We start from the raw sequence: 19,932 nt of genomic DNA, 5'->3' as shown, positions 1-19,932 counted from the left end.
GGGTTGTCCTGTTGAAGGTAAAGAGAGACGAGGGCCAAGAGATTGATAGTGTCTAGCTCAGAAACACCGTGAGGGCGCAATCAGACTCCAACTATGGAAGAGGCTGTCCAAAACGGTCAATCTGAGAGCCTCGCGGAGTCTTGGCGGGTTTGAGCTCCACGACTCGAGAGCGGCGCCCTGCCACACTCTCTCTTGAATCAACAATAATCTGCGCGAATAAAATTAGAGTTCCTATTCGGCCAGCTGTGACATATATGTCAGGTTATCAAGGATGGCACTGACTCTTGGGGCCGTCCGGCGAGCCGCCGAACGTGCTCGACGGGCACTAGCACCCGCCGCGGCGGGAGAAACCCGTCGGCGCCGTCTCGATCGGCGGCTATGGCACGTGAATCTTTTCTTGGGGGCTATGTCTGGGCAATCGCGCTAGAACAATGACGTTGGGGCATGGCTGGGGTGCTTGGCAAGTGAATAAAATAGATTGAATCAAGAAACACCAAGAATGCGCCGCTTGGCAAAAACGAGGGGAAACAGCATCTGGGCAGAGAACGGAAACCTTGGTATTCAACTTGCTCAACTGGATAACGTCACTGACTGACGGAAAAGCAACCATTCATCCTTTCTTCGGTTCCGAGCATCCAGTTTAGGCGCACGTCTCGCCGCATGAGTTGGGAGAAACCAGCCAGTTGGAAAGCTGACGACCCTCGGCAAAATTCCAACTTGGGACAAAGTCAGCTCTTCGCCAGCTGCGGGACGACAAGATGAACGCGTAGATCGTGCAAAGTCTATCCCAGAAGACTCGTTTTCGCCTCTCGGGCGCACGATCCAACGCTTTCCATCTATTCTGCGGGCGCACTGTTGCTTCTTGAGTCAAGACCTGGTCGATGGGACCCTGAACACTCGTGGATGTCGAGGCGGTCCAAGCGTAATGCGCAGGTTGCTTATCCAGCTGGTTATCTTTCAGATCTGTTTCAGCATGCCCTTTGAGAAGTCCGTCTGTTGTTCTTTGGCAGCGGAATGAGTAGCTAGTTTGGACAAGTCCTTTCAAAGGGCTCGAAAAGACTGGACGTGACTCGGCCGAGTGCTGAACGATGGTCAACCAGCGAGCGAGATTTTCAGCATCGATGTGGCCAATGTCAACTTCCAAGGTCAGTAGCATAACCCGCAAGGACAGGGAAAACGGCTTTAGAATCCTCTTCGCTACTATTTTCCCGGAAGACTGCAGAATACTATCAAGCTTTCCGGATTTGCAAGAGATCAAAGTCTATTAAACGGTGCTTAACGGCGTACGGTAATACATATTGCCATGAACAGTGGGCCACTTCGGTGAGAGATTCTCCGATGACCCCAAGGTCTGGTGGCCCCGAGACCGAGCACTTAAAATTCGTTAATGTATTATGTGAAGACCAGTTCAACACACCAATTTCCATCCTGGTTAGTCATGGAAATCCGCAACAGCTCAGCAACTGATTCATCGGCGAGGCAATCGTTGTGCAAATGATGAGTGGCTGAAACGCGTCAACTGTTCTGTTGGGACGCAACCATCCTATATCAGCGATGGCCACGTTGCTCGACTAATGGAATAAGAGTCAGGCATTCCTGAGTCGACTTGGACATTTTGTCGAATGTCCACCATGGCCTCGGTCAATGCCGTAAGCACCTCACCCACTTTCCGCTGCATGAGCAATAGACTCATGAGGTATGAGAAAGAGTCAGTCTTGTTATAGTCCCTAGAGGAGTTGCTCTGACTTGATAGTTGTCAACTTGACTTGTGAGCTGTTGACGCGTAATGTTTCCCCGACTCGGTTCCTTCGTGCATATTTTCTTTCTCGGGACTCGGGAGAGGCCGCTGGTGATGCCATCTTGCAACGCGTACGTAAACCGAACACACGCACGGTCGATAACCTCCACCCTCCACCCTCCATCGTTTAGATCTTGATGTTTGAAGCTCCGCTTAACAGCGTAGGTCCACTTCCACCCGTGGAATCCGGATTCCTGGCTTTGGGAGCCAACTCTAATATCAAGCATTTGGACTTCATACGTGTATTCGTAGGTGTTGACATTATCTCGGTAAGATTCTACCCCTATGGCCCATGTCACACCGAACCGCTTTACCGATGGCCAATGATACTCTGGAAAGAGTTCTGTTCGTATAATAAATTACTAATCGTATCTCGCTAACAATTTTCATCCTGCCATTGAGTTGAACCTTAAACCACGGTCATCATGGTCTTGAGTCAGGTTTAGGAGGCTTCTTGTTAGGCCGGATATCCTTCCACCCCAACCCCCACGCAAAACAGAATGACGCGACCGCCAGCCCCATAGACAAGAAGAACTCCTTGTCAATACTCGACACATATGCTTGAAGTACACCGGGTAGTGCAATCGCGGCCACGACTTTGCGGAATCCAGTTGCGCCCGCCTCGATCACCAAATCTGGGTCGACATCCGGCGCGAACTGGGGGATATCAGACTTCAGCGCCCCAACGAAAATGGCGTTACCTATTGCAAGAGCGACAGCGGACCCCATGAACTGTGAGAAAGTTACGAAAGACATGCCAACCGATATCTGCTCGGGTGGCAAGTTGGCTTGGACAGCAATACTCGGCTACCAATGGTTAGTTTTGTTGCGAAGAGTGTCGCAGAAAGATGGCAACTCACAATCTGCAATACTACTCCACGCCCCGCCCCGGTAAGAATTTGGAAGCCAACCCATTGCGCAATTGGTGTTGTCGTGGAGAGCGTCGTGAAAAGTCCGCTGGCGATGATGGTTGCGGCAGTTCCTGCGATGGCCCACGGCAGATAGTAACCGAACTTGCCGACTGGAAGGAATGACGGTCAGATATTGTTCTGCTGGAAGATTTGAGCACAACTTACCGAGAATGCCGCCACCGAATGCTGCCACCAGTTGCGATAGAATACTTGGTAGAACGTTGACTCCACTCTGAGAAGGCGTCGAGCCTTGGACAGCTTGGAAGTAGAGAGGAAGCAAGTAGATCTGGATCATTGCAGATCCGACCATTGTGAAGTTGGTTGCTCCCGCGCACCAGACTGGCGTCTTACCTGCCATTGATCGAGGGATGAGGGCGTCGTCGCCCTTACGGTAGTTCCACGTCAGGAACGCAACGAAGGCCACCGCAGACCCGCAGAACATGCCAATCACTGTAGGGCTGCTGAAGTGTTCGTTTCCTCCAATCTCAAGAGCCAAAAGAAGTAGTACTGCGGACCCGGCGCATAAAACGAAGCCGATAAAGTCGAGGTATTGATGTAACTTAGGAATCACAGCCATTGGGCTGGGCTTTGGCACTTGATCGGGGATCTCGGCCCACACGAGAAGGGGAAGAACTATTCCACCGATAGGAAGGTTGATGTAGAAGGCTGCACGACATCATCCGATATTAGAGCTGGACTTTGGCCTCGAGAACCTTCAGTATGGCCGAAGTTACTCACCCCATCTCCAAGTGCTGTATTGGGTTATCACACCCCCAAGTACAGGGCCAAAGACGCTTCCGCTATTGGCAACTTGATAACGACATTAGTTTGATCGAAAGGGACCCAATTGAGCCAGACTTACGCCCGATGAGTAAACCCGTCAGTGCTAATGGTTTTTGTCAGTACGAACTAGTGATAGACGTGCGAACGTGTCACAAACCTGGTCTCTTTTCCAGAGGCACCGCACCAGCAATGATAGTTAGGCCACCGCTCATGATACCGGCACTGCCCATTCCAGCAATAACTCTGCCAGCAATCAAGATTGCGGAAGATGGCGCCGCGCCGCAAATCAAAGATCCAAGCTCAAAGATGACTAGAAAGGTAAAGAACGACCACTGAGAAACTATCAACATCAAATGATTCACAATACTCGGGTTGATAGTTGTACCTTGGAGCTGAAGTACCGATACACTTTGCCGGTGAGCGGTTGCAATGCCGCATTAGCAAGATGATATGCGCTTCCATACCAGCCAATATCGCCCAACGAATGGAACTCGTCAGTGATTGCTGGAATTGCCTGTCTTAAGTTAGCGCACAATACTCAAACAGGTACTTGACGTCGGAATAGCCTTACGGTGACAATGATTGAGCTGTCCAGAAACATGAGCCAGCAAACTAGGGTTACACATGTCATCACCAGGAAGAGCTTGAAGCCAGACAAATAGTTGGGTTGCGGCGGCGGCACTACTAGCGGCGCAGGTTCTTCTTCCTTCATCTGTATGCTTTCTGTGCTCATGTTGATGTCCTTCTCTTGCAGGGCTGTTCGACTGCTGTTCTTGTAGTCTGCCAATGCTGACGGGAACATGTCCGTTGAGATGAGGCTCAGGTCTACTGAAAGAGTCTGTCTGTCCGTGATAGTGACAATGCTCCGTCTCCTCACCGTGGAGGCTCTAGCCACGGAGTAGGCATCTGGTTCGCGATCCATGGTTCCAAATTGAGGGCCTTCGATGAATCCAAAATGGGGCGACGATCGAGATTCCCCTCCAAAACTGGGACCACGATACTTGGCTTGAGATGAAAATGGCTAGTACGCTCAAGGAATGGGCAAACCAACGATATTATCCCTCTATGGAGTCCCTGCAGCCCTAGGCAAGGCTTACTTGTCTTCAGCTCGGTGTCGTATCCCAATTGTGCGACTACCAAGACTTTTGACTTTTGCACAGCAATTTGGACCTTCATGACACAACGAGATGTTATGCAAAAAGGGGGTCGTCGGCGTGGCAGACCAGTCAGGTGCAAAGGGGTATGGCTCACGAGTCGCGGGATACATGGATGATCACGTTTGTTATCCTCAACTGCGTTTCTGCACGAAAGTCTATTGGGTTTAGCCCGATGGGAGAGTCCAAGAGGGCAGTGCACACAGGCATGAAGATGGCCAGAGCTGGCGGAAAAATACACCCCGACGTGCCTCAACCCTGCATCCGGCCGAGTTCTCAATACGGGATGGGCTAGTCTTCAGAATGGCACTTATCTAATTGTGCTCAGTCAAGTGTAACGCTTCATGTGTCAACTCTCGCTCTTGGCAAAATCTCAGTGCCATGGCTTCGGTACTTGACAGGAAGTGAGTGAGACGAACCTTCATCAGTGACGGGATGAGAATTGTTCATGTTCATCGAGAACCCGAGAACGAACGACAGTGCTATAGACCTCTGAATTCAGACAAAGTGTGAAGAATTCGTCTTCTAAGATCGCATGATGCAACGCAAAAGATAAGGTGTTTCAGCCCTAACAATAAGCTTTTCAGCTTGACTACCAGCATGTATTGAAATGAGTTGACAGCTTTTCAGATGAAGAGAGAGCCTTTAGGAGACGCGTTTATACTGGCCGTTACAGCATTGGTAAACTCCATTAGTATTGGCACATATCGAAGCCAGAGTGAAGAATGAAGGTCTTTTCTGGCCCAGATCAGGCTAAGAAACAGGCTTTTGTCGTTGTGAGCAACCCGTTACTGAATGACAATGAAACCGTAGTGCCTCCTGGTGACTGGGGAAATTCGAACTGTACCAGTTTGATGTATTGCAGGACCCTTGATATAGCCAACGAAGAATACATCAGCAAACAACTTTCCGATTCCTGTCCAGTTGAATCCGTCAGTTGTCGTTGAAAGCCATTTCCTATTCAAATCATCTCCTCCGCCAACAACAGGGCACAGTGACCCTCATGAACTCAACATCACATCTCTCGTGGCTCTAGGTCACCATCCATGATTCCATCATGCTTTGTGCAATGATGTCACCATAGTTGAAAACGGATTAGATGTATGGCATCTTGACACTATTAAGAAAGATAGGGGATGAGAGTAGTATCGTATTCACTAGAACTAACTACAAGGACAGGAATATATAATGAGTGTCAATTCTCCACTCTGATACATGCCACACTTTCAGGTCGAAAGGGTTGCCATCATGCGTCTGTTTCCACAAGCTTAACAGGTAAACTTAGCCGGTCCAGGGATCGTGTAGTTTGTCACAACCGGGTAGTAAATGTTGATTGTGATACCCGGGTCAGTTCCCTGGTGGTGTGTTAGGCTTCTGGTGTTTCCATACCTTACTTGGAAATCGCTTCTTACCTTGTAAGCACCCGGAATGCTCACAGTCGAGGGAGACTTGGCACCAGTTCCACCGACAACGTTGATCTGCGCACATTCCATGTACAACTGCGCTCCTGGGTAGGAACCGGCAGAGTGAAGAGCAATCATTTCAGCTCGCAAGAGATATTGACCATTCGCAATACACTTTGGAATAGTGATCGCGTGGCGACCTTGGTTGTTGATCACCTTCTCGGTTCCCCAGACGCCGCTGCTGAGCCCATCTTCTTGAATTTTGAACCAGCCGGCGCCGATACCGGTATCCGTCTTTGCATCACTGACCTTCTTGAGGTATGCGATAGTTGGTCCTTTGTGGCTAGCATCCATGACATCTTCAGGACCACTGGTCAGGGTGTGGCGCCAAATTGCGGTGACGGTCGACCCAGCGGTAACGGTGATCACCTTGTCGGTTGGCTTGGTTGGGTTGGGCGGTCCGTTGCATGCGATGTACTGAGATGTGACGTCTGTCTGAGGGCCATCGTACTCGGGGGTACGAACGCCTTGAGAAACTCCGGCGTTCGCGCCATCGGCCTCGAGGGAGACGAAGATGGTGTGGGCCTGGGCGAGGCCTGCGGCGGCGAGAAGGCTGAGTAGCTTCATGGTAAAAGAATTCTCTGACGCCTCTGTTCAAAGAGCAATAAAACTATCAGTAGACATGGCTATTGAATACTCTTAAGTAGGTGCCGCAGCGTGCGTCGGTCGCGGGCTCTTACATGTACATGTAGGCTTGCATCCTCCCACAAGCAGTCAGGCAATCCACCTGACTACTAGACCACGGCACATCGACATCCGTCGCTGTTGGAGGAAGGTAGAATGGGCATGATGACCGCAACATGTAATATGGCTGGCGGCGATATTAAGTTAAGGGGTACTGAGTTGGCTTGGCGGGGTTGTTTCATCCGGCATTTAGATTGAGGCTCGAAAAATCTCCGCGAATCACTTGGCGATCACGTTCGAATGACACCACCGCTAGCTATATAATCCATGCCGCCGTTCCCGAATAGCCTCTCCGAGAAAGATTGCTTCCTTGGTACTAGTGAGGTGTTGATGGCTAGTCTGTCACCCAACTCTCCGGAATAGGGGTGCATCGAGATATTCGCAGAGCGTATCATACCTATCGTCAGTTCGTGGATCACTCGCACAGCGATGAAAATATTTGCACAGGAATATAAATCTCAAGGAGTGCTTGGATAAAAGGAAACCATCCAGACTCATCCATTGATCCCGAGAAAATTGGGTTTGCTGAAGGATAGAAAGCACGTTTTCTTTGAAATTCTAATTATGATTACCCATATCATCTACCTAGTGGTACATCTTTCAAGCGCCTATCGTCTCCCAGATCCGTGAGCGATGCGATCTACCACCAAGCCGCCGACCGTACTGCCAACAATGTGCTCCCAGCTCTTGCTTGGCTTCTCGTTATTCCTCCCAGCGACTGCATCGATAGCGCCCGCCCCTGCTGCAGCTGTCATGACTCTCGATGTACGATCTCTGTCGTGCCTCGACAGTCCTGCTTCAATGATGCCAGCACTAGCGGCGGCAATTGCAGCCTGACTCCAATTTGGGCCCGAGCTGGAGTGTCTTCTTTTGCTGCGGCCCTTGTGATGATGATGGTGATGGTCTGGGTTCTTGTGCTCTCGCCCCCGATCGTCGTAGTAATAGGCATCCGAAGACGGCCGAGAACGGGCCCTCCTCTCTTCGTGGTAGTAGTCTTTGCTTCTGGGTCTGTGTCGACCTGTCTCGTAGACCTCGACTTGCCCTCTCCGGTCAGGGTAGTCATACCGTCTTTCGGCGATGCGTACAGCCCCGGCATCTCTTGTCGGGCTGTACTCCGGTCTATCGGTTGTGTAGTCGGAGTATGTTGGAGAATAGCTCGGCGAATGACGGCGGCGGGCCGGGTGTTCATCCCGGTATTCGTATCTGTGAGCCATTTCGGAGAGCTAAATGGAGTTGAGGCAAGGTCGAATTCTAGTGGAGTTCGGAGTTGAAAGCGAGAGGGATGATCCAGCGATCAGCACTTAGGGCTGAGTCTTTATAGCTGGTTCGCTGGGAGACAGGTAGACCCAAGCTTGAGGACATCGACGAACCCTTACGTTTTTGTTTCGCAAAATTTTGATGCCGCTGGAAGCTGAAGCTGCGGAGATGCCGGGTTCCATCGCCACTGTAGGGTAGTCGGTTACATGGGTTTCTGATGTCAGTCACTTGGCAAAACCACAATTCAGTTGAGGAGATGGCATCTAACCAATGACTTGAGTCAGATATCTGCGTCTTGGAGTTGGTGGGGTGGATCATTTCTCCATGTGAGCTTACAGACAGTGTCGTTCATCACATGCATGATCCAACTGAAATACAGGTTGAGAGTTGTTGGGATTATTGGGGTGAAGCGGGCGGTCTACGTCAACATGACTTTCCGCTTACCGAAGCTGAATTGCTTACCATAGCCGGAGTCGTTCAGCAACTCATCGAATTTTCGTGCGATGACGGTTCAATATCTCAGATTCCAGTATGCCCTTATTCAATCTGAAAGCCAGCCGCACGCTGGGTCAAACAAAACCAAAGGAAAAGAATGAGAAAAATAAATCCAAAAGCAAGGATTGACAAATAGCCTGATTCCGAAGATAAGCGACAATCAGGGAGGGGATGTTACAGCGAGTGTCAAAAACTGGGCCTCAATCTTGACTAAATCGCTGCTCAGGTGACAGTGTAATGACGCGAGAGTGATCAAATATTGGCTGTCGGGATAAGCTCCGATGAGCGGGGCCGATCCCGGAGACCCACTACGGCTCCGATAACTCCGATTTACGTTACAATCACGGATTGGCATCGAATGGGACTCGGGTAAGTCTGCCGGAATGCTGTCCGGCGACGCCATGTCATGATTTGCGGGTCGCTAGTTACATGCCGCCTCGATGAACAAAGTTCCGTTAGTATGGTAGCCAATGCAGCTGTCTGGTCGTGTGCAGCGATTGTCTCTGCAGGACGGCAATGCCAAAATTTGACGAGTTCAAGATGTGAAATCTATTCATTCTAAGTACAGATTTAGGCTTCATATCATCATAACGTCATGCATCATGCAGGCTGCCCCGCGTGACTGAACAGCTCATTGGGTTCCACCGACAATTGGGTCCATGTTGGTGATAGTTCCTTCTTTCGTCGCCAGAAAATCGGTTATCAACTTTGCCGGAGGTCCGTGTGATGCAGATGGGTTGCTTCGTGTCGGCGCGAAGAACATGGTGTTCCGAAACTCCTCCGCGAGCTGCTCGGACTCAGTGATGCTGAGACACTCTTCTAATCGAACCATGTCTTGATGATCAGTGTCGCGGACGTGGGCTGCCATGTCAACCCACAGGCTTTTGAGCTCGGCTTCGAAGCTTGGGTCGTCAACGGGGATGGCCTTCAGTTTGCAGATCTTCTCCTTCAGCTGCATCAACAACCATATTAGCTTCGTGTTCATCTCTTGGAGATATCATGGGGAAACCTACGCTCATCCGGTCGGTGTGGTTCTTATCACATCTCGAGGGACCGTCGAAAAGTTTGACTTTGAGTGCTGGCAGGAGTATCTGCTCCTCGCTAATGCAGTGTCGTGCGAGCTCGAGGGCCAGCTCGTTTCGCCAACGAAGCTTGTCTTCCTGAGTAGATGCAGTAAGGGTGTATCGATATGCCTGTTCGATTCTCCTGTGGTCCTGCTTGATAGCTTCGGATAGTCTTGTAGGCATTTTTGCGGTGGTGCGGGTAATAGGGGAGGAATCTGGTGAGATCGGTTGAACGATTGTGTCGCGAGTAGGACGATGATGGAATCAGTTGAATATTCGTGATATCGAGGCGTGTTGACAGAAAGACCCAGGTCTGGTCTCAGAGACAGGTCGTATGGACCTTTAAGTAGGTATTACCCCAGAATAACGTTCCAGGGAACATCATCGTGGCGTTTTGTCCACCTGATGCTAACGTGACTGAATCCTCCCGTTTGCTTTCCACGGTCCGCACATCTGCTCAGCCCAGGGAGGCTTGTCAAACAGCTGCAAGCTGCAACATCCCGCAAAGCAAGGGAGATCAGTGGGGCGTTTGCGCGTTTGGGGGCGTTCTCCCTCTCCCTGGACCCTTGCGACAATGCAGCTTTGCCCCGGACTCCCGGTGCGGATAGACGGGGCAGCCGCTCCGGCAAACGGAGTGAGTGATCCGCGAAGTGAGCGGCAAGGGAAATTGCTGTTTCCGGCAAGGCAGACCGCTAATTCGGCCTAGTATCCCTGTCCGTGATTCTTCTGACAGCCGAGAGGTGCGCATTGTGCCTGGCTGAGCTCTCCAGCCCTGATTTTATTTCCGCCACCTGATCATCATCGCGTCACCCTGTTCCGTTTTCGTGTCGTTGCTGTCCAGTCAAGTAACACGTAATGCCACGTGAGCTCAGGTCTAAATGTCGGTAAGGGTCCAACTGTGTCTTGAATTGATTTCAGGTACCGTTTATCTTCATCTCAGTGAGCAGGGAATAATGCAGGCAGTCGGAGTAAAACAAGCATCAAGAGTAACTTTGGATAAAAGAACCCCAATGACGATGCAAAGATTGAAGTTGGGCAAAGCATCTTCTCGCTACGGTTCGAAAACTTGGATGGACTGGTTCTAGTGTTTCTGGCTGTGGTGGTGGCCGAATTGAAGGTTCCAAGGGCGCAGGTGTCTCACCAACGACGCCATTCATGGCCTCAGATTGAGCTACACGCCGACAAGACACCCTCAATTGAAGCATTTGCGGGGTAACCCTTTCTCCAGAATCCAGCAAGACAAGCTAACACAATCGACCAGCCCAACCGTTTCCCGTCATATTACTTGATAGGGCTATTATGGCGTAGCACATTCCTTGCCGTGCTACCTCGTGCATCCGCCGTAGATCCTGCTTGTGAACGTTCATTCTCCCTGGTGACGTCCGATCCTTGAGCCTGAACACGCGTCAAGGCGGCTGGGTTCGTGCCTCATCCGGCTCTCTTGCATCTCATACACTTGCGGACGCGCCTCTCAACCTAGATCCTCCCCCGGTCCAAGAATCTGTTTGGAATATCGACATGTTTGCAGCGCAGATACTCAGCCACGTTCTTCCCAAGGAAGTCGTAGGATGAGCTAGACGTCACACCCCGATCGAGATGATCCTTTAGCAAAAAGTGTACGGCTGGATCCGAGTCAGCGATACTCAAAATTCACGTAACAGCCACGGTGACCAACCATGAAGATGCGGGAGCTCGAATCGGTGGATCGGCTTGCCCACGTCGTCTTCACCAAGAAGCTCTCGGATCTTGCTGACAGTCAAGAGAGACCTCAGCCAATCCCACTCATCCGCGTTCCGCACGAAGAAGCCGGCGTTACTATCCGACCCCTTGTCACCGGACCTCGCGTGTACAATGTAACCCAGAGGCGCCCGCGTCGTTGGTCCCAGCGAGGCCAGACTGACTGGATTCTTCGTTTCGTACGTCGGCTGGTTGTACACGAACTCCACCGTGTCTGTCGGCGGATCGATGTCGACTTTCTCGTTCTTCCACGGAAGATGGCACACGTGTTTGGCAGCGCTCTGTGGGATTATGCTGACCCAGTACTCGTAGAACTCTCTCGGAAACGCCTGCCTTGTGTCCATGTGAAACGTTGCCCCGGGATAGCTCTGCATGATGTTGTCGACGATGGGCTTGAGGAACTTCAACGGCGATAAGGGCTCCTCGGTGCGGGCTTGGGCGAAGATGCGCAGGTCTACCGTTGCGGCGTCCTGGTTCGACGGATTCTCCGGGCATGAACCATTCGTGCGGAACTTGAGACAGGTGAATTGCGACTCATCGAACACGTGCCGGAGTTGGCGTTCGAATAAGGCAGCCTTTTCTTTGATGTCGAGACCACAGAGGAAGTAGTGCGCCTCAGCCTGGTATCCGCCCTTGGCCGTGATCCCGACCTTGGTCGTTGGCGGAGGCTTGATATGTCCCACGTTGAAGATGCGACTGCCAGGGTGTGAGCTCATCGCGGATCAAGAGCAAAGGTGGTCTTACACTCGGTTTTCTCCGACTTGCTCCATCTTGATATCGTCGAGCACAGCCACGACGTCGGAATTGTAGTAGTAAGGTCCTTGAATCTCGTACAACAACTGAGCCTTACACGTGTCGGGAGTCACCATACCGCCCTTCCGAGCCTGTTTGTAAACAGTGAACTCCCCGATGGCCTCGACCGCCGCAATCGGAAAGCCGAGATCGACCGAGGTTCCCGGGAGGCTCTTGAACCCGGAGAAGTTACCGCCAGTGGTGTAGGTCGTGCATTCTATGAAGTGACCAGCAACGATGGCATGCGCAAGCTGAGGGTAGTCGTTTTTCTTCCAGCCATGGTGATATGCTGCACAAGCAATGGTGGGCGATGCGTCAGCGACACGTCCGCACAGCACAATGTGAGCCCCTTTCTTGAAGGCTTCGACGATGCCCCAGCATCCGAGATAAGCCTGTGCGTAGATTGGCTGGTAATCCCAGTTCTTGATGTTTTCACCTACTCTCATAAGCATGTTTCTGAGACATGGTTCGGGACGATTGTTTATTACCGGTTGTCAGGTTCTTGAATCTTTCACCAGATTGCAACCCCTTCTGAACTGCGTCGATGACCTCGTCTCCTTCAATCCAGGCAACTTTCAACTTAAGGCCTTTCTCACTGATCATGTTTACCAACACGTCATGCAGTTTCTTCGTATCACTGGCCCCGGCGTTGACGGCAATCTTAATCCGCCTCGCATCAAGATATTGCAAAGCAGGTTCAATCGCCTCGAGGAAAGATGGCTCGAACTCGGCCGAGTTCAAGGGATCGTCCGCTTTGGCGCCACCTCTGAGCGCCATGTTGTATTCCGACATCCAGTCGCCGACGATGTACTGGATGTCCTCATCCCGTGCGAGCTCTGCCAGCCCAGCACGTCTGTCGGCTGCTGAGCCCGAAGCCGACGCAATCCTCGCCGTATTGTTGGCACGGGAGCCGAGCTGTCCAGGAAGATTTGTTCTCAGAGGCATGATAAGAATATTTCACTGCGTAGGGTTTAGACGTATTGAATGCTTTACAGAGCAGAATTGAGCAATTTGAACAATAATGAATATGATCATTCTCTGTGTCCGAGGGACCGAGAATACCGTCGTCCCCGCACGTCACAGCCATCGCCTCCGCAGGCGAGTGCACGAACCTCGGCTCCAACTCTGAATACTGCGGTGTTGGGGAAGGCCCCGAGCGCAGATCTAGGTTCGATCGGGTATCCTTGCCCAGAAACAACGTTGAGTGTCACCAACCCTTCACACCATGTTGGAAGAGACATGGGCTGCGGGACCGGTCAACAGGACGTCCAAGTGAGGAACTCCAACTCGGCAACCCATCTTCATGGTACGTAACTCTTGAATTTCTCCCATCGATTAAGACTTCTTGATCTTGATCTAATTTCTATAAGACAAGTGTTCAAGGTTCATTAGCTAGTGGGTTGGCTGGTAGGGAATCAGTATCAACGATTCAACTATCGGGTTTTACCAATACCCTTCCGCTTTGTACTTGCTTCAGGGTATCAGTATAGCAGATTGGTCTCATTGAGTTAGTAGGCGATAATGTAGGCCTCCGGCGAAGTGAATTCTCGTTTCGAGGAATTCAAGGGCATTGATCTCGGGATTGGAGGGGGAGGGAGCTGTCGGACTCGACTCGTTGAGACGTGCTAGTTAGAAGAGACTCAAATTCGTCTCGGAAATACGCAGTCGGGGACAGGTTATGGAGTTCGAGAGGATCCGGGAGCTCTGCTGCGGAAGTGTTATTAGCTTGGGTTGAAAGAAACTTGAATCGAGATATGCTGCAATCAAAGCTGATCAAAGACTCATGCGTCCAGTTGGCAGTGTTAGTTGTCGGGTCTGATAGTGAGGCAGGAGTCAGATATGGTTTGGAGGCTGGCCGTTGTGATGGCTCAGCTCCAATAATGTTTCTTTCATTTCTTCAGTGTCCCATGACAAGGATATCCCCCAACACGATAGCAAAACGCGACGATAAGGAAATAAGGAAACCCGTATCAGTGCAGCGCCTTCTTGTCCTCGGTAGTCACAAGTTCGTTTGGTGGAGATGTAGGAGAATCCTTTCGTTCCGTCGTCTCTCCGGAGTGTCCATCCTCCAAGTTTCCTGCCGCGACAGCTTGTGCCTCGTCGGCTCCAATCGTGACATTCGGGGCGTATCCGAGCTTGCCCTCGTTTCGGCGGTGGGTTGGGATCAACATATCGTACCACCTCGGCACGATGAAGCTGCCGAAGATGATCAGAAGTGCGATGTGGCCGACTCCGAAACCAAGAATGTGAAGCGGGTCGTAACGGAGCTTGTAGAAGGCAGGGTATGAGAACCCGTAAACGATGGCGAGAATAGGTCCAGAAACATAACGGAGTAGAACGGGCCAGAATGTTGGGATATTCCAGTTCTTGCCGCTGCCGACGATGACATTCAGATCGCGACGAAGTTGGTTTCCCTATTGGAGAGGTTAGCGTAGCTCTACTACAGAACAGCATACGGTGAATACTCACAGAGTAAAACGCGAGATACCAGAAGCGGCTCACGAAGGCATTCTTGCCCCAGAACCTGGGTGCGATCGAATCAGGAGTCTTGGCCATGAGGACCGACACAATGCTGCCAGCGACATAGAGACCGAATCCCACGCCAGCGCCAGCGCCGGGACTAACAGCATGTGCTAGAGCAACACCAAGAACCATACCCAGGATGTAGCCCGTGTTGTAGATGATGAACGGTATCTTGCCGACCTGACCCATGACGTCTTTGCAGCGATAGACGCTTGTGGACGTAACACACTCGGCAAACACGACGAACACCAATGCGACGTCATTCGTCCACCTGTCGATACCGGTGAGAAGGTAGTATCCAAACTCAGTGCAGTATGGCAGGGACAGCAGGAAGGACAGAACCGTCAGAGACGTGACGACCACAGGGCGGGAATACTTGATGCCGGAGTCCATAACCAACGTGACAACGGCGTCCAGCATGGCAAAGGCTGAAGAGAAACCCAAGACCATCAGAGTGAAGAACAAAGCGACGGCCCAGAAGTTCGCGCCTGGCATCTCGGCAACGGCAAGCGGAAGCGTGAGAAAGCCAACCGTAAAGCCTCCGATGGGGTTCGCGGGGTCAGGGTACATGCCGAGATACCCAACGACACCAAAAACAGCAAATGCCGCAATATTCTCGAAGAGTACGTTACTGCACACAATGAGAATGGAGTCCATCACGGCGTTTGAGTATTGGCGGTTGTAGGACTGAATCGCGAAGTTAGTCACCCAGGCTAGTATTGAAGAGGTTTTCTGTACTTACTGCGTAGGAAGTGAAATAACCGAATCCAACACCAGTGGAAAAGAAGACTTGACCGCAAGCTGTTTGCCAGACCTGGCCACTGGCGAGTTGGTCGCCTCTCCATGTCGCGAAATACAGCTTGACACCCTCACCAGCGTTCTCGAGTGAGACTGATCTGCCGATGAGAACAATGGTTACGACAATCGGCAAGCCCATAGTGAAGTAGACGACACGTCCAGTTAGTCCAACGCCGCGGAAGATGCACAGCCAGCAAAGAAACCACGTGAACAGCGTCCATCCCACCGTCTCTCCCAAAAGCGCCGTGCCGGGGTACTGAGTGTAATTGGCAACAGCAGAACCATCTGCTGTGAGATTGCCCTCAATGGGGTCGATGTTGGCAACGACATCGCGGTTGAAGAACTCCTCGCCTCGGCCGGTCCAAGGTAGGGGGCTAGTAAACGACTGTCGGAAGTAGTTCATGATCCAGGCCAAGTTGACGACGAAGTACGGACCGACCACAAAGCCGACATAGAGTAGACTCAGACCGAGACCTTTCAGTCGCTGGTTGAGATTGTTGTATGCGACAACACTGCCTCCTCGATACGCCTGCCCTATGGCAATCTCCAGCACCAACACCGGAATCGCAACGATGAAAACTGCCATGAGGTATGGAATGTACCACTGCAGCCCGTGGTTGTTGTACACCTGGGATGGGTACCGCAACAGGTTTCCCATTCCGGCACAGCCACCCATGGAGGCCAGGAGGAAGGCCGCTCGGGAGGGCCACGCATCACGGCCGTCTTCCGCCTTATTCGGCGGCGGCGCGAACCAGCGCCCGGCTTTCTTGAGTACTTCCATTACCCTGTGAAATAGACGGGAGCCGTCTTCCGGGAATCAAGGTCCGGTCTGAAAAGTCTTTCGGTCTCGGGATCGGCTATTGGGGTTTCCGGTAATTGAAGTCTATTTCGACGGCATGTGAGGCTCATGAATGAGGTGCGATTGACTTGAAATGGCGGAACCTTGAGAGAAGACGATCGCCTTGGTGAGTTTGAAGGCTCCAGTGGGGATGACAGAGGAAGAGAAAGGGAGACGCGAAGAAGAGAGCTTCCTTTATCGCGGTACGTACCCGACATTTCATCGATCGACCCTTCACTCGTCTTTTATTCAGCTCTTGGAGGCATCCATGGCGGCTGAGATGACCCTGCTGGGCTGCAGAACTTTCACTCGAGTTTTCGCCGCAAGACGCGAACGCCTCCGGCCTGCCCTGAGCACGCAATCTTGTTTGGTTTCACGCCTCGTGGGGTTCACAACCTGCAGAACCGTCCAACGGATCGCGAGGAAGTGGGTAAGAAAGTCTTAGCATTACCTAGGACAAGACATAAGCGAATCCTACCAGCAGACGTCAACCCGTGGCATCGCGGATGAGAGTTGGGGGCGGAGCGGACGAGAAAAAGACACCCCAGCGAGCCAAGGTCTCGGCGGACTTGGCGACAAGGTGGACGAGTCCCGGTATCCGTTCGGCCAAGACCGAGAACGGAGCCAGAGATGCTGCTCCGTCGAATCACCGGAGCGGAATGACGCGATCACCCCACCCGACGGAATCTCAGTCTGACCTTCTTGTCCGCTGTCCCGTGTTGGTTCAAGTTATCCACGTCGGTGTGGCCGGCGGGTCGTGAGACTTTGACGTGGGGTGAAGAGGGATGGGAATCACAGTCCAGTCTATTGGTCATCGAATTTGAACTGACACCAAAATGTCCTTCGAATCTAGGATATTGCTACTACGTAATATGAGGTGCCCTGGCTGACGGCACACGCACTGCTAACCGCCGGATTGGAACAGCCTGGTTGTCAAGGTGCGCCTCGATGCGAAGTTCCTGCGCGGTTCCGTCATTCTAGGGCTTGTACCTGAACCTTGTTCTCGAGCCTAAAGCATTCGCTTTTATCGAAAAAATATTCTCGAATGTGCTCATGGAGAGTCAACTATGAACAGGTGACAAAGTGGCTAAAACCTGTCACGCCGGGGTTTACTCCGGAGTGCTTGTCGAGACGGGGCCGACGGGAGCCGCACGAGCCGTCAGGAGTTCTCCTCGAAGCCTTGCCACATGCAAGTGGGCAAATGGGGAGAGTGGCACTGTGGGTAGATTTCATTGACTTGGCTTACATGCGTATCTTGGAAACCTTTCCCTCGGATTTCCTGCGTTAAAGGTGGCATTCTTGAACGTGGAGAACAGAGGTACAGAGGGAAGGGAGGCAAGGGCGTTGGATGTGGGCCAACGCGTGTCTTGGATTGGGATCGTCACTTCAACGCCAACATCTTGGCTCGACTACTCGGCACGATTCTCGTTGGCTGGAGATACGATGGTAGGTCAGCTGTCTTTCGCATTCTGGGTGATTCGGATGTGAGATCAGTTTAGCTTTCAAGTGTACGCGCAACCCTCTCAAAACAGAACGTGAAGTTCAACAGCGTTTACTTCGCTTCAAAAGTGACAATTTCAGAATAGACTATTCCGAGTATACTCAACCGCTAACAAACTATTTAAACAGCATATTCTTCTCGACCTTGGTGATGATCAAATTAAACCCATCCGCAGCAACCTCGTCCCAAATTCAATGAGGTAATAGTCACCATACACCAACCCATGGTCTTTGATCTGCTTAAAACTCATCGCGTTGTTCGAAACGGTGGCATTCTTCAGGATCGCTTCAAAAGAAGCGTCCTGCTCAACATCAACACCCGTCAATTCGCCGTCCGCTGTCATGTCAAGCCTGGCCTTCTCCGCTGCAAGGGAATACTCCAGCGTATCTTCCACGATTTTGAGGGCGCCTTGAAAATATCTTGCGCCCATCTCTGGCTTTTCAAGGCCTAGCAATGCATGCGCTAGAATCAGCATGCCGTTCGCAGCGGCCGTGCCTGCCGAAGTGTCTCGGAGCGGGACTCCGTCATCCTCGACCGGGGCATCGAAGTCCCACATCGGGACAAATCGGCCAATGGTCCGCCCCGAACCGTCCGGGGCCGGGATCTCCACTGCATCCGGCGCCGTCTCCAAACGCAACAGGAAGTATTCGGCAAGTCCGCACGCTGCCTCCAAAAACTCGAGCTCGCTCGTCCACATGTAAGTTTGAGCGTAGCCCAGGATGGCCCATGCTTGGCCCCTCGACCAAGTAGAGGTGGTAAGATATCCTTGTACTGTTCTCTTTTCCTTTATCGCACCCGAAGCCGGTGAGAAGTTCACCATGTGGCAGGTACTGAACAGCGTGCCCGTGAATCCAAGCCGGGAGTGTTGCGGCTCTGGCCTCAAGTGCGATTTGAGAAGAGTGCGAGCATGGGAGGTTGCGGCATCGGCCAGATATGTGTGTCCGGAGTGGGCAGCTGCGTAGTAGAGGAGGTCCAAGTTGCACATGGAATCGATGATGACGATGAAATTCTCATCAATATCCGTAATGGGCGGTAGCTTTTGCCAGGTCAATGCGTCCCACGATCTGACCGCTCCGACCATTGAGTTGAAGCGTGTGTGGAGGCTCTGAGCGGCTCGGATGATGGTGTTGAGGGCAGCTTCATCATGGAATAGCTCCCATCGTGGCCTCATGTGTGGCATCATGATGAAGCCTAGATCATGAGTGTTGGTGAGCCTGGCTTCACCATGAATCGGATCTGACCAAGTCCGTCCGAGTGACTCGAGTCTTCTCCTCAGTGTTGGCAGGTCAACGTCAAGCTGGCTCATTGGGGTCATGCTGGCGGGATACTTGGTGGCTCTTTCGAGCAGAGAGTAGATGCTGCCGGGGAAGAAACCGCATGTCCAAAAGTCGATGTTTCGATACCCATATCGGCCAGTGTTGTTACCACTCTGAGGGACGACTTCTGGATAGTTGGAAGGCGGACTCTGTTACTATTTAGCAGGGAGAAAAGAACCAAGTTTCTCATTAGACTTGGACTCACGTTGTTGAGCAAAGTCAAACCTTGCGTAGCTGTCCTCAGAATCTTTGCAGTCACATTCTCAGAGAAGAGCTCTGAGAGTCGTTCTTGTGGTCGCTGGGTGGGAGAGTCCCGTTTTGACGATCTCGATATAGGCACACTCTGCATTGTGGCATTATCATTCGCATACAAGTGTCGGTTTTCAATCTTGTCCATTCTTATGAGCAACTATTTGGTGGTACTCGCTGCTTGTTGAAAGGTTCGATCAACGGGAGAGAAGGGTGAGATTGTTGAAATAATCTAGTGCAGGTTTTCAGAGCCCAGCCAGAAGAATATTGCAAACCGACAGTCGCCGTGTAACACAATCAACTATTGAAGTGTCACAATTGTATCGAGACATACCGAAATGATGCGAGGAGCCGAGCCGGCTTCATCTCCGAGCCCGTGATCCACACGCCCTCGCCTCCTGGGACCTCACAAACCTGCTTGCGGGGTAATCATGTCGGCCCCACCGCATCATCGGCCGATCGTTGTCCGAAGAGGACCTTGTCTGATGGTCTTTGCAGACAAGAGCCTATTCTCAAGCTTCAACAGACGCATTGAGATCCTCACCTACGGCAGAAGCACCTCACATACT

At 51.7% G+C, this 19,932-nt stretch overlaps 4 protein-coding genes across 4 annotated transcripts; all 4 read right to left on the bottom strand.

Annotated features, from left to right (window-relative positions):
* Positions 1–2,221: 2,221 nt before the first annotated feature.
* CkaCkLH20_08245 (MFS multidrug transporter) lies at positions 2,222–6,676 on the bottom strand (the record flags this gene model as incomplete). Its single annotated transcript, XM_038890960.1, has 10 exons — positions 2,222–2,605; positions 2,659–2,819; positions 2,875–3,375; positions 3,448–3,519; positions 3,572–3,595; positions 3,650–3,824; positions 3,878–4,006; positions 4,064–4,398; positions 5,920–6,001; positions 6,059–6,676. 10 exons carry the CDS (start codon positions 6,674–6,676, stop codon positions 2,222–2,224), a joined length of 2,481 nt encoding a protein of 826 aa, XP_038743723.1.
* A 2,500-nt stretch (positions 6,677–9,176) lies between these two features.
* On the bottom strand, positions 9,177–9,792 carry CkaCkLH20_08244 (hhe domain protein; the record flags this gene model as incomplete). The annotated part of the gene is made up of 2 exons (XM_038890959.1): positions 9,177–9,497; positions 9,559–9,792. 2 exons carry the CDS (start codon positions 9,790–9,792, stop codon positions 9,177–9,179), a joined length of 555 nt encoding a protein of 184 aa, XP_038743722.1.
* A 1,293-nt stretch (positions 9,793–11,085) lies between these two features.
* On the bottom strand, positions 11,086–13,083 carry CkaCkLH20_08243 (uncharacterized protein; the record flags this gene model as incomplete). Its single annotated transcript, XM_038890958.1, has 4 exons — positions 11,086–11,231; positions 11,285–12,042; positions 12,091–12,574; positions 12,627–13,083. The coding sequence occupies 4 exons, from the start codon at positions 13,081–13,083 to the stop codon at positions 11,086–11,088; spliced, it is 1,845 nt and encodes a 614-aa protein (XP_038743721.1).
* Positions 13,084–14,108: 1,025 nt separating this feature from the next.
* Positions 14,109–19,511, bottom strand: CkaCkLH20_08242 (sodium chloride dependent neurotransmitter; the record flags this gene model as incomplete). The annotated part of the gene is made up of 5 exons (XM_038890957.1): positions 14,109–14,552; positions 14,608–15,348; positions 15,404–16,244; positions 18,020–19,263; positions 19,320–19,511. 5 exons carry the CDS (start codon positions 19,509–19,511, stop codon positions 14,109–14,111), a joined length of 3,462 nt encoding a protein of 1,153 aa, XP_038743720.1.
* Positions 19,512–19,932: the final 421 nt, after the last annotated feature.

The sequence above is a fragment of the Colletotrichum karsti genome, assembly GCF_011947395.1.
Source record: "Colletotrichum karsti strain CkLH20 chromosome Unknown Scaffold27, whole genome shotgun sequence".
Classification (NCBI taxonomy): domain Eukaryota; kingdom Fungi; phylum Ascomycota; class Sordariomycetes; order Glomerellales; family Glomerellaceae; genus Colletotrichum; species Colletotrichum karsti.
The sequence above is the reverse complement of the archived record's forward strand: the minus strand, read 5'-3'. Positions and strand labels throughout refer to the sequence as shown.